Source organism: Poromitra crassiceps, assembly GCF_964638095.1.
Source record: "Poromitra crassiceps genome assembly, chromosome: 1".
NCBI lineage: Eukaryota > Metazoa > Chordata > Actinopteri > Beryciformes > Melamphaidae > Poromitra > Poromitra crassiceps.
This window is the reverse complement of record NC_139623.1, coordinates 109,519,480-109,534,169: the sequence shown is the minus strand read 5'-3', so window position 1 is coordinate 109,534,169 and position 14,690 is coordinate 109,519,480. Positions and strand designations below refer to the sequence as shown.

Sequence of the window (14,690 nt, the reverse complement as noted above, 5' to 3'; positions counted from 1 at the left end):
AAAGTATTCTGTTACATCACCCCATGGCCATCTTGGTTGGAATATACTAGGTGATTGTAATCAATTAACAGGTCAATGAGCTGTATGCATTGTAGCACGATAATGGTAGGAAAATGCTTGTGACATCAGGGGAATAATATGAATTCACTCAAAATCAAGCGTTTTCCTGTATCATTCAAGTTCAGTCTTTAACCGTGCGTCCAATCCTGCTTACTGCCGTGCGTAGTCACCCCCTGTTATAGTCATTACATATTCAATAAGATATAATTGCATACACATAATTATTGGTATGAGTTAAAAATAAATGCAGGTCACATGGAGAGGCCATAGGCAGACACCATAATCTACAGACGGCTAATCTGTTGCCTCTGTGGCATCGAGCAGGTCAATGCGTCCTGCCGCACACGAGCACACAGACGCACATAGCGCCATCCTATACAAATAGTTATTGGTATTAGTTATAATCATAAACTGCACACACACATAGATGTCACACGTGGCTGACCTTGCTTGGCTCCAGCCCTGCTACAATCTTGAGTGTGCTGTGTGCTCCAAGTCAGATTCCCCCCTCCTCTCTCTCCTCTCTGCCTCAATGTAAGAACCATGACACCTGTTATATCTTGACTGCATTCTATGACCCTCTGTACTCTATACATCATGTACACTGGGATGCTTGCAGTCCTCCTATAATGAAGTTTACAGGGGTATGTTATGGCTAATACATTAATTTAAGACAACTTTCTGACCACCTGGCTTCATTTCAATATTTGGTCATCGTTCCATATTGGCTGGAAATGCTTGATGATTACAAATGATGATTATTGATACAAATTCCATTCAATATCACCCCCCCAAAGGCCCAAATACCTTGTAAACTGCCTTTATATATATATTTATATGATCTTGGAAGAGCCATAGACGAGCACATGCTTCCTCCAATACATGTGCAGTCGCCAGCTGCTTCTTTTCACCTGACAGTGACAAGTTTCACCAGCAGTATGTAGCGCGTGGGAGGATCATTCCTTTCCCCCCAGTTCCCCTCCCCCTGGAACAGGTGCCCCGACCGACCAGAGGCGGAGCTGGTGCAGTGACCAGCGGGAGCCACTGGCGTCCCCACCCGCAGACGCAATTGTGCCTGTAAGAACGTCTGACGAAGACGGAAGTACAGCTATCGGGAATTGAACCCGGGTCTCCGTGGCGAGTGTTTTTTCCTCTACACTACCTAAACTCCCCCTGTGCTCATGTTTACTGTACCAATCCATCTGTAATCACTTTAAACCAAAGGATACCAAAGAGATGAGAGAGGATTATTAAGTTTACATTCATTATTTCCTGTGGGTGTTCAAATCCATCCAAATTGAATTTGGGAAAACATGGCAAATCTATTTTCAATTAGAGTGGATGGGAAACTTTTCTTTAGTACTGCAGGAATGAGTCCAGAAAACATGGATGCTAACACTTCCGGGTTCTTCACTGTTTCCGCCTATGGGATTTTTTAATGGGTTTTTGGCGCAATGCTAAAATAAGGTCTGTGGTTAACGCAAGCTTATTCAAACGCGAACCTGTGTTCAGCAGGATAATCTTCACACATGAGGACCACTTTTATGAGTTTTGAAGCTTTTACGTGCCGTTAAAAGGGCGGCTAGCTAGCAAATGGCTAAATGAGACTGCACTGTCGATGGGGATATTATAGGTCATCACGCCGAAGGGCGAACACGGAAATTCTCTTTCCCTCGCCTCGCCGTTCAGTCACACAGCTATTGCCCACTCGCTTTTTCAAACTAGATTTATTAGTATTTTCCAATTGTAGTTACTGTTGTAACAATAGCATTGTATCCCCGTGTTGTGATATGTTCCCACACGGACGTGTTATAGTGTAACACCAGGAACGGAGAATGCTGAATGTTGTCAGAGCGCTGAATGAATGAAACAACCGTAGTCATATACATTCACTCTCACTCACTCACACACACACACACACACACACACACACACACACACACACACACACACACACACACACACACACACACACACACACACACACACACACACACACACACACACACACACACACACACACACACACACACACATTTAAATGATTTATTTATGTCCACATAAATACAGAGTACAAAGGGCATAAACACTAATAATGCAGTCAGATGCTAGGAGACAGTTAGTTACAAAAGTGCCTAGTTGGCGACCACAATCATGCGTACAAAAAAAAGGAACACCACACAGGGTCATGGGCTACCAATAATAGCAGAGACTGAGCAATACCTTGCTAGCTGTTTGGCACTTCTCTTAGGTAGTCCAGCCATCTGGAGGCCTCTCACAACCAGTTTGTGAACATGACCCAGGCTACCGAATATGAAAACTAAAAGTTTATAACTGTAGCCCAACACACACACACACACACACACACACACACACACACACACACACACACACACATTCATGCAGTACCATGTCGTATTTCCCATACTGTTTGTTAAGCTGCAGTTCTCCGTTGTGACCAAACTGAAACCTGCCCCACACCTCAAACTGAACACACACACTCAAACGCTTCAAAGCATCTCTATCATCATATATGTTCTAAATGCACATTGTACACTGTATGCAACACTGCAACGTATCCTTAACATCCCCGGATTAGTAACTCAATTAGCTGTGTATAGCTCTAACGCTGGCAGGGTTAGAGCTGTGATTCCCACTGGGGCCGATAAAAGTGTAATGAAAAAGAAAAAAAGTAGCATTTTTTAAGCTGTGCAGCCGCTTCTATACTGTAAGTGACTGTAAGTGTGTCCATCCATCCATCCGTCCGTTTTCACCTGAGGAGAGAATGAAATGTTCACCTAGGCTCCTTCCCCGGCTCGACAAGGAAGCGAGAGAGCGAGGTCGACAGTCGAGAGAGAGAGAGAGAGAGAGAGAGAGAGAGAGAGAGAGAGAGAGAGAGAGAGAGATCAAAGCCGGTGAACCCATAGACTTTAGGGTGAAACACACACGCAGTGCCAGGGCTCCACGTTAAAGAGCATAATATTGTAAATTATCGCTGTTGAATCAAGCCCAGCACCAACCCCTCCCCTCATCATGTGTGACTCCCCAGTCAACACTGATGAGTCATTCAGGTTCCTATAGGAACCATAATCTCCCAGGACCTCAAGTGGGAGGACAGCATCACCGCCGTCACAAAAAAGGCCCATCAGAGGTTGTTCTTCCTGCAGCAGCTAAGGAAACACAAACTACCACAGCAAACGTTGGTCCAGTTCTACACGGCCACCGTGGATTCCATCCTCACCTCGTCCATCGCTGTCTGGTTCGCTGCCTCCACCACCAGAACCAGACTGCAACGGATCATTTGAGCAGCCGAGAAAACCATTGGCTGCAACCTGCCATCTCTGCTGGATCTGTACCACTCCAGAACCAGGAAGAGAGCTGAAAAGATCATCAAGGACCCCTCCCACCCCGGCCACATACCTGTTTCAAAGACTTCCATCCGGGAAGAAACCTCACGCCATCTTAGCAGCTTCTACCACATGGCTGTGAAGCTCTCCAACAAGCCCCCTGCCCCCCATTGACTCTGTGTGTGTCTGCCACACATCCACAGGGGAGCCCACCAACAAAACAAACCCCCCCCCCCCCCAACTGACCTTGAGTCTCACTCACTCTCTCTCTCACACACACACACACACACACACACACACACACACACACACACACACACACAGTCTGACACCTAACCGTCCCTCAAATCCTGCTAAATGCACAACATGCGTCTCTGTCAATACCTGTAACCCCATGTGCAATACTAAAGCTCATTACTCTGCTGCTACTATTGGGCACCTTTCCACTGTATTGTGTTACTACTGCTGCTATATCATGCACCTTATCACTGTACATATTGTGTTACTCTGACTGTCACTTACCTGCAAACCATGTCAACACAAGCTCACTTACTTGTATTACCTCTGATGCACCCTGACCCTGTACATAATCTGTAAACAGCAGCAAAAGATACCTCACCTAGCCGGCAAGTCTGTTTATACTCTGTTAATACTATCTATATCTGTTAATATCTGTATCCTTTTATAATATTTTATAATCTCTTTAGACCCTTTATATTTTATTTGTTTATGTCTTGTATATTTGTTCTTATCAATGTTAATGAGCACCAACCACACCAAGACAAATTCCTAGTATGTGAAAACATACCTTGGCAAATAAAAGAATTCTGATTCTGATTCTGATTCTGAAGATAAAAATATAGAGGGCAAAAACAATATAACAGTGAAATAGGATACATACTTGTAGATGGCACCACACACAAGTGACGTGCTTTAAAATGAGATTTAAAAGCATGTGCTAGCTGGAGCTCCTCAGGCAGGTCTTTGGGAGGGGCACTGAGGGCATCACCTTCAGTCTTAAAGCTAGAGACTGAAACAGCCAGCAGGGGGCTCTGTCTGAGGATCTGAGGCTGCACACAGCTCATAGCAGATAAAACGGTCTGTGATATAGACCTAACCGTGCTTTAAAACAAATCCAGACCTAACAGGTAACCAGTGGCAGCAGAGTGAAGGGCCCGGTGAAAACCCCAGCTGCATTTTGAACAACTGGAGATGAGATGGGACTTTTGGTTGATGCCAGAATAAAGAGATGTACTCAAGCATCCACAAAAATGGTATATATTAAAAAGCATTTGAATGTCATGAATGGTAACTGAGTAAGGTCCACAGTAATGCATTTTGTCTCTTCTCCTGCCCTACAGGTGAATGCTACCTGATGGAGTGGTCAGACTGGAGCCCGTGTGTGAGTGTCTGTGTTAAGGGGGCCGGCGTGGACTTCGGCTCGGTCCGGGTTCGCTCGCGAGCCGTCATGGCCCAGGAGCCCGAAAACCTGCAGCTCTGTCCCGACCAGGCCTGGGAGTCCCGGCCCTGCACCGGTGAGACTGATGCTGCAGACTCACACTTTCAACGTTCTGCTGGATGACCAATTTGACAAACTAACACAGGCAAACTGGCTTTGACAAACGAATGACATGCACATTGGTCCCCGCAAGCTGTCAGCCCCAAACTTTGCCTCATTCATTTTCTTCGATGCACTTATTCCTATTCAGGGTCACAGGGGGCTGTGGCCTATCCCAGCATGCATTGGGTGGAAGGGAAACACCCTAGAGAGCCCATCACAGGGCCAATGCAGGATGACAGACGATCACTCAGGCTCATACCTATCAGCAATTGTCCACCTTAAAGCTGTCACTGTCTGAGCCGTGCAGGACATCTCCGCCTCCGCAAACCTCCCTGTTGTTGTTTTTTTACTGCATAAGCATCACGGCTTCATCCGCCGGGCGGACGTAACACGTGACGGACGTTATACGCTACCCTCACCAGAGGCATTTACAAACACTCTATAGAAATTGACGATCTCCTCACTAATGGTCTCATTTGCAGATAATTCAGTGAGGCTATAACTCACTGAGAAACTTTTATCACATCACAAAGAGGGAAATGAATTGAGAAAACCTGTTGGACAATGGACATAGGCTATTCACCTTCACCTATCCCATAACCCGGAGGGTCGTTGGCGCCACAGATGATCTGTCAATAAGCTCTGTCCATCTCTCTTTGTCCTCCGCACGAGTGAGTCCACTCTTTTACGCATGGAGAGAATGACAGCATATTGGATGCCTCGCGCAAACAGCGATCGCGAGACGGGAATCTGATTGGTTTTGATTGACGTAATGCCCAGCATTCCCTGGCCACACCTGTGAATAATTCTGGTACTTGAGACCGCCCAAATCCCATTTGCGCAGGCATTTTGGGGCGCAGATGATTTTGGCACGGCTCTAATTTGTGCCTGCGGCACGTGCCGTGAACGTTTCTGCATCCCCACCATATTTCAGGGCTGTTTTAACTTAGAAATCAGGGAGGTCACGTCTACCCAGACAATTATATCACTTTTAAACAGTTACATTTCTGTAAAAATCATTACAATATGCTCCCGTGAGGTGGGGATGCTGCCAGGCGGGGATGCAAAACTCGGCATAACACCTGGACAAATGCGCAAGGCAGACCGGTATCTTCCCTGCCTTAAGGCACGCGCAAACAGGTGCGCAAGCGCAAATCGGATTGAGCAGCATCACATTTAGATGAGTAGAGTTCACTGTAAAATTCCCTAAAACGATCGTTTATCTCCTTGAGATCAGTTAGCAGGGCACCCCACTTTGATTTAATGGAGAATTGACTTGGAGCCCCATTTCAATGTGGTGCAACAGGAACTCAAGAGGCGTGGTCGGCAGCGGAAGAAAATCCCTTTCCGCTCCCTGCAAGCTCTGCCATTGGCTCCAACCGACCGGCTCCGCCCATTAATGCATTTCTGTTCCGCTCTCTGCGTGTCACTCTCAAATCCGTCCATCGCTATGAAACAACAATAACAACTCTAGCTCATTGCTAGTAGCAAGTAGCAACTTGCTATATGCTGAAAATTGTAAGTGTTGACTACACACCAGTTACGTTCACTTCATTTTGATCAGGTGAAGCGCAGCATGCGTGCGAACGCTGTTGCACCCCTTTTGACGGAGCCTGCCGACAGATTTTCGATGCAAGTCAAAAGTCTGTCTCGAGAGATTAGTTTTTTAGTAACGCCGTCAGGTCAATTGGCGCTCCCCCAAAATGGATTTCTTGATCTTGATACAGTGGAAACCCCCACGCTCATTTACTGTTGTGATCTGCATGGCTCCCCGGGCACATTAATTACTCGTTAGACTGCGGCGCTGCAGCATCGGTTATGAATCACCACCACCAAAGCTCATCACATAGCCATAGGCTGAGTGTGTACAGCAGCCCCTCACCCTCCACTCTCCTCCCTCCCTGGCAACTGTACGCAGTCCCACAGCAGTCTTCTCTGGCCTGACCTGGTTTCACAGGCAGCACCACTGAAGACGCCTCGGGGAGGTGTGGCCCAGCCAAGAGGAGGAGGGGCGGAGCCTGGGGGAGGTGTGGCCCAGCCAAGAGGAGGAGGAGTGGAAACACGGAAGGGGGGGGAGGGCAGCGAGGGAGAGAGGGAGGCTGGGGACCGGAGGGAGGGAGGGAGTTGATGTGAGAAACACTTGAGAAAAACAGGACTGCTTTGCTTTGGCATTGGAAGAGGCAGATTGGCATTTTAGTTATACAAGCATTTACAGAGCTGCTCTGAGGGCAGGAGTAAACGGTGGAGCCACAGTGTTTCACAGTGCAAGTTAGAGAACTGTCAAAACTGAATGGCAAAGAAGGAACTCAAAAAATATAAATGGCAAGATTCACCATGTTTTTGAAGCAGGCTAGCTAAATAACTTACATAACTATAGGCTATTCTGAGCTTGGAAGGTCTAACTACCTAACCTAGATAACTTAGTATGGCTATATGGCATTTTTTCAGTTAATAGCAACTTGGCCAGAAAAACTGCTACTTTGGCTCAGCCCATTAACTCAGCTCATCGCTGCCTCCAGAGCCCCTCTGCCTCCGAGAAATGTTTGTATAAGTAAAACGCCAATTTGCTTCTAAGAGACGGTGGGAAGTGAAGAAGACCAAGATGAGCAATTGAATGAGAATCTAACACAATGCAAAAAGAAGCAGGCTGCAGCGCTGTGAGAGAAATGAGAAAAGTGAATAACAGAGAGAGGTGCAGTGGTCCCTCCCAGCTGCAGACAAATTGGTTCCTTGACGCTGGAGACGGAGGGAGTCATCGATTGAAGCAGTGATACTGTACTCAGCCCTATGGAGAATAGATCTCTCGTTTGTTCAAGGTTAAATTGGTCATTTACGCCCGCTGAATGGCTCAGACTGAAGATTGGATACACAGGACTCCACACTGATGGAGATATTGATAAAGGCATAATAGCATTGATAGAAACTCATTAGGCAAACGCTCTTATTGAAGATTAAAACATTGAACTGGAGCCATCTGTGCTGAGGCATAGATACTGATATATGGCGGCCATCTACAGTATGTGCATAATTTAGCAGCTGCTTTATGAATGAATGACGTGATAAACTGTTTGCACGTTGTATGGCTCGTGTATCTGTTGCATGGCACACTGCCTGATGGTGTGTTGGTTTGCTCCCAGGGGGCGAGTGTTACGACTACAGATGGGTGAGCAGCCTTCGACCGAACTCCACCCGCCTCCTGGCCTGGTGCCAGCGCTCAGATGGACTCAACGTCACAGGTGAGCGTGGGGGGGCAGCGCGGGGGGGGGGGACACACACGTGGGTGAAACACTTTCGTCATAAGTGTATGAATAATACATGGATGATGAAAGAAATGCGATAATCTGTTGTGTTGGTCAACTTGTCCATTAACTGATGAGAACATCAGAATCATGGATGTGTCACCGCCTGTAAAATCATAAACAAAGTAATCCTAATTGTTACGTGGCAAAGTCTTTTTTGCATAGGACATTGATGAAATTGATACAAAATATGAAAGAAAAATACTGTTTTGAAACACTAGAGAGACTATTATTTCCTGATGATGGGTTGATCAGCAAATAAAAACATGGTTGCTCACCTGAAATAGTTCAAAAAATAAACCTGGCTACAACAGCTGATCTAGTGATATTTCATTTTGAAAATGTATGACTCTAAATGCCATATAATAAAAAGTGCTAATGCCTTTTTAGTACCTAAGAAGGTCAATGGATAATGCTAGTCACCTGCTATCACACAACACAGTGTACGCTAAAATGTTAGCAAAAAGATACATGGAGGATTTTGGCATCTGTTGTTCTCATCACTTCATGAGGAAGTTGACCAACAGGCCAAATGCCTAAAGGTGTATTATCTAACAGCCTCAGTCCCCACACTAAGTCCATGATTTTTAATGTAATGACATGTTGTGACCTGCAGGAGGCTGCTCCTCCATGAATCCCCCACTAGACAACAGCTCCTGCGAGCCTCCCTGTCTCCTGCCAAAGGCTTTTTGCAGTGAGGTGAGCTCCTCTTTGTTCTCCCTATTAATGCATTCAACTGAAAAAATAAAACTTGATTTTCTTGTAGGGGAAATTTAGTTTGAACAATAAAAACAGACAATAAAAACAACACAATAAACTGTATAAAAAAAACAATAAAACGACATAGCATGAAATCACGGGTCCTCTGGATGAATGGCAGTCTCTGTGCTTAATGCACCACGCTGCTGCCCACATTGGATTTAGATGCAGCAGGGAATAAAATTATGACAGTGTGAAGATGTAAAAACTGTTTTTCCATTAATATAATGTAGTTACAGTATAGTCACTTAACAGCGGTGCATCAGTCAGGAAACTAACTTTTTGTCCACTAGAGACCAGACGCTGCTAAATCTCAAATCATTCTCAACCAGTGATTGTTGTTTACCTGCTGCAGTGGCTTGTAGTGTTGACAGACTTTCTCACCACAGCCAAAATGTACAGCATTTCACAGGTGGCTGGTTGTGCTCACAGTGGATTGAAGTAGTCATACATCTAGTTATTCAGTTGAATGGGATACACAAATCACACACATGGTTTTATATATATATATATATATATATATATATATATATATATATATATATATATATATATATATATAAGGTGGGGTTCAACTTTAGTGTCTTGTACAAGGACACCTGGTGGTTGATGACACACACCAGTCAGTTACGGGACGCTCTCTTTCTGACGACTGGCCCACCCTGCCATCCAAAGCACCCTCCCCTCCCCTCTCAACGCATCTACTATTCACCTCACCCATTCTGTCATTGTCCAACATGACCTACTATACCCTCTCCCCAACCTAAATAATAATTCTGCGCTGCCCCCTGCAGGCCGCTGTGTGCATGTGTGAGGAGGGCTACACGGAGGTGCTCTCTCCCACTGGGCAGCTGGACCAGTGTGCCCCCATCCCAGTCCTGGAGATCCCCACAGCAGGGCACAAGAAGGCAGATGTGAAGACCAGTCGTGCCATTAACCCCACCCTGCCTAGCACCATCCAGCCCGGACGCACCGGGCGAACCTGGTACCTGCAACCCTACGGACCAGGTCAGAAGAACACACGCCACATGTTTTATGGTTTCTTCATATCCCGGTTAGTTATTACCAAGGTTACCGCTATTCTTCCCAAGGTCCACAAGAAATATTACAAATAAAACAAGAAGAAAAAAGCTGTGCTACATACTGTACAGCGGACCCTAACAGATTGATTAGATGCCAAGCAATATGGAAAAGGGAATTGTATAAAGTAGAAGCAGTATTTGTCACTGTCAGGTGAAAAACTCTTCAAATTCTTAACTTTTCAGGAACCAAGAAAAACAGCCTTGTTTTATCTTGCCTGCCATGTAATTTGAGTTTATCCAACAGGGTTTTGAAGCCTTTCATACGCATTTTATAAGCCCAATGCTTATAGAATTGTCTCAACCCATAGAGAACCATGTAATCCTTCAAGTGAAGTTAAAACATGAAAATGAACTAAATTAGTTAGGAGGATTTCACACGACAACAGTGATATGTACTTTACCAAAATGTCTTCTTAGTGTAGTTAGGGTTTAATGGGTCTAATTAACATCAGGTTTAACATGTTTGTACTCGCAAGTGCATGAAATCAAAGTGACACATCAAAGGCCATCATGATGATGTCTTGAACATGGTTTCACAAAATGCTGTGTCTCCTCAGATGCATGTTTGTAACCAAGCTCCCTAATCTGAACTGCTGGCGTATTAACATTTCAATCAGAAGTGCATCTGCACCGTGCATTCTGCTCGGCGGTGCATGGCAGCAAGAGGAACACTGGAGAAACATTCAGGATGTGAGAGCGTCTGTCATGATGACTCCTTCCAACGCATAACATTTGTCAGGAGCAGGCAGTCGCAAAGAGTCACGCGCCGTCATGTAACCCTTGTCTCGTTAATCTTCCAAACGGTTATATCCGTTTTGCATATCGGCACGCTGATATCTAGAGCATGCTTTTAGAGATAGCGATTGCAGTGATGTCTGGGAATTTTTTCACAAAGCTTTCACAAGAATGAATTGTTGCAGACTTTAATGGCTGTTAGTGCCGTAACGAGGCGACAACAGACAGCTGAACTGACAAGCCTCCTCCTCCACAGATGGGAAGCTGAAGATGTGGGTGTACGGTGTAGCAGCCGGAGCCTTTGTGCTCCTCATATTCATAGTGTCTATGATATACCTAGCTTGGTGAGTTTACTCTGCCCTCTTTATCACCTTCCTCCCCATCATCCATGAGAAAAACCCCCCCCCATCCCAGTTTGAGTTTAACCATCTCTTTGGTCCCGCCAACCTCCCATCATGGTTTTGTTTGTTTGTTGTCTTGTTTTGCCTCCTTCATGCCATCCTCTTGTGAGAGCAGCAGCCACTATGCCGCGGTGCGTCGCTCTCTTAAGGCCCAAGAGTCTGACGCCAATGGGACGGCAGTCTGGATGGGCCAAAATGCACACGAGTTGACTTACACCTGTCCCGATTGCCAAGAGCTGGCTCAAAGCGGCAGCGACTAATGAGGAAGTGGAGGGCCTCGCCCCCCCCCCCCCCCCCCATATTAGCCGCAGACAGTCCTCGACCTCTGACCCCTCCGACAGTGTCGCATGTCCTGCCTGACTAGCTGAGAGAAGTTGCTGGTGCAGGTGAGGTCAAACCACCCAGGGATTTTGATTAGAGCTTCCAGAGCTCATAGTGTGTGCAATGTTCGTTTCATCCCTGTGTCTACTTTACAGTAGTTTTATTCCAGTGTGTCATCCCTTATGGAAAAGCATGATCAGAACACAACACTGTGTATTTATAGAAGGGTGTAATAATATCATGTGAATCCAAAGCTTGCAAACATATTTGTACATTATATTTTACTATTACACCCCAATAAGTGCATACAGTTTTATTGTGTAGTTAAAATGTTTTTTTTATTGGTTCATATAAAATATAATATAAGGTTAAAGGAACAGCTCACCCTAAAATCCAAAATACATATATTCCCTCTCACTTGTAGTGCTATTTATCCATCTACAGTATATCGTTTTGTGTTAGTTGCCTGAGTTTTGGAGTTTCTGCCTTCTCTCCAATGCAATGGAACTGGATGGCACTCGGTTTGTGGTGCTCAAAGTGCCAAAGAAATACATTTGATGAACTCAACAGCAATGTCTCTTTCCAGAAATCATGACCCCGTTACTCAAGATAATCCACAGACCTTGTTATGAGCAGTTTCATGGAGCAACTATTTTCTTTTGACCGAACTCCACCCGCTAGCTGCTAGCTAGTTCCTACATGAGACTGCAAAAGAAAATAGTTCCTACATGAAACTGCTCACAACAAAGTCAGTGCATTATATTAAGTAACCGGGTCATGATTTCTGGAAAGAGACAATGCTGTTGAGTTTTTCAAATGTATTTTTTTTTGTACTTCGAGCACTACAAGCTGGGTGCCATCCAGTTCCATTGTATTCAAGAGAAGGCAGACATCTCTGTGGCCGATATCTCCAAAACTCAGGCAACTATCCCAAAACGATATAGATGGATAAATAGCACTACAGGTGAGAGGGAAAATATGTAATTTGGATTTTAGGGTGAGCTGTCCCTTTAAAACCATAGTAAAGTATAGACATCCCAATACCAGCCAATCTCAATACAGTGGAGGAGAGCAAAACTAGGGTTCATAACAAGCCATTCATGGTCAAATTCCTTCTGTCTACCTGAAACTATAAGTCTTCAGATGCAGAAGTCTCATCGACAGTGTCTCTCTGGCATGTTGTCACACTGCCCTCTGGTGGCCAGGAGAGGAAGTAGGGCAACGCTTCCCTTTCCTTTCCCCTCCATTTCACTCCTTGTTATCTTATCAAGCGCTCATATGATCTTTGTGACTTATTACACACATTGACCTTATTTCTTGCCATTCACCTTTGAATACTTGAATATACGCTGAGTGTACAAAATATTCAGGTTTTGGATTTGTACATGCTATCCCTATCGTCTATTACAGTCCACTCAATTTTGTGAACATGAACAATTTTCCCAAAGCCAGAGAACTAACTAAGACTTGTGAGACTTTCCTTCCCAAATTAGCTTGACTCTGTAGTGATTTCGTCAGTTCTTCATTTGAAAGACTATGCCCAGAAACTTCCCTTCCAGTTGTCTGTACCATCTGTCCCAGTTTATTCTCTTTGAAGCACCTTTGAAGCCATCACAAGGTTGAATCTCTGTTCTCCGGCTTTGGGAGGAAGTTTGGTCAAATTAATTAGACTCTTACAGTATATATACCAACAACTAAGTGGAGATGTTGATGTAGCATTTTAGGTCAATTGAGATTTGATGAGGGGGAGAGGAGAGGGAGAGGGAGAGAGACTGAGGGAGAGGGGGGAGAGACTCAGGGAGAGGTGGAGAGAGAGAGGGGGGAAGAGACTGAGGGAGAGAGGGAGACATTGCGCGCGCGCCAATAAGGCAGGCGAGGCCATGCAGCGGCCGAGCTGCGGGCGAGGCCACGTAGCGGCCGAGCTGCGTGTGCGAGGGCCAGCTCGGCGAGCTGCAGGGCGGGCGAGGCAGCTAGCGAGCCCGAGCAGCGGGCAAGCCTAGGAATAGAGCGCTCGAGATGCCTAGTAACATAACATAACATAGCTTAAACCAAGTCAACCTCTTAATAAACAGTATAGATATCATTAGTTTCTCTAAAGCAATGTCTCTTATGGTGTAACAAAGTTCAGCAGCCCAACTGAAGATTGCTGCCACTGTCTGTAGGGGAAGATTCATAATATTTTGTACACTCACGGTACTTCTTAAACTATAGACGTAACATTTTGAAACATGAATCAATAATCCTGGATTTGTTAGTATGGCATGTGCACAGATATTGCATGGAAGTTAACCTACTAATACCAGTAATACTTACAGTACTGTAGATTATTTTGATGTACAGTAACCTACTGTAGCCACCTATATTCCTTTTTCATACACACAGTGTTGGTGTGAAATATATCAACCAATGATCTAGTCTCAACGCCAGACCCATGAGACTACGTTACTGCATGCTGCAGAGCTCTCTCTGGGTCTGATACACTACATTAGTGCATGCTGCAGAGCTCTCTCTGGGTCTGGGACACTTTCCCTCAGAGGGCTGGTTATGGGAGGGAACCGTTCACTTGGCCAGTCATATGCCAGTGATGGATTCAGTCCCCCCCAATCAGTAACGACTTTGCGATCAGACAACACGGGAGGCGCAGCCCATTTTTCGAATCGCTCTCGTATCGGTGCTACGACCGTCACTCATTCAATTTCAACCCACCTTCAAAAACCAGCAGTGGCTGTGAACTCGCACAGACTCACTTATGTAGTATGCGGAGCGCAGCGATTCAACGTAATATTTGAGTCTGGGGAGAGACTACAGTACCAATGATCTGACTAATAGAGATACATTATAATTTACAGTATAATTTAAAGACCAGTTCTAACTACGATCGATCTGTCTGTATGAGCAAGACCTACCAAATGTGGTCATTTTCCATGAAGACAATAGTCTATATGTGTAGTTTCATAATAGTTCATAATGGTTAGTGTATGACTTAAAGAGGTGTCCCAACAATTTTCTCACATGGCTGAGACCTGGACACTTCGCGTAAACAGTCGGCATGTGAAACAAATCATACAAATTAATTTATGACTAGTGTATTATAGTTTTTAGCTTTAGAAAGGTCAAGTTTTGGT

The 14,690-nt window shown here is 45.1% G+C and overlaps 1 protein-coding gene across 1 annotated transcript in view; it reads left to right on the top strand.

Annotated features, from left to right (window-relative positions):
• Nucleotides 1-14,690, top strand: part of thsd7ab (thrombospondin, type I, domain containing 7Ab) — a gene marked incomplete at both ends in the record, with an annotated part of 285,247 nt that overhangs the window by 270,187 nt on the left and 370 nt on the right. Inside the window, 5 exons of the mRNA XM_083641760.1 lie at nucleotides 4,769-4,942; nucleotides 8,106-8,204; nucleotides 8,884-8,966; nucleotides 9,821-10,034; nucleotides 11,100-11,187. Of these exons, the coding sequence (XP_083497886.1) occupies nucleotides 4,769-4,942; nucleotides 8,106-8,204; nucleotides 8,884-8,966; nucleotides 9,821-10,034; nucleotides 11,100-11,187 (658 nt within the window). The remainder of the gene's footprint in view (nucleotides 1-4,768; nucleotides 4,943-8,105; nucleotides 8,205-8,883; nucleotides 8,967-9,820; nucleotides 10,035-11,099; nucleotides 11,188-14,690) is intronic.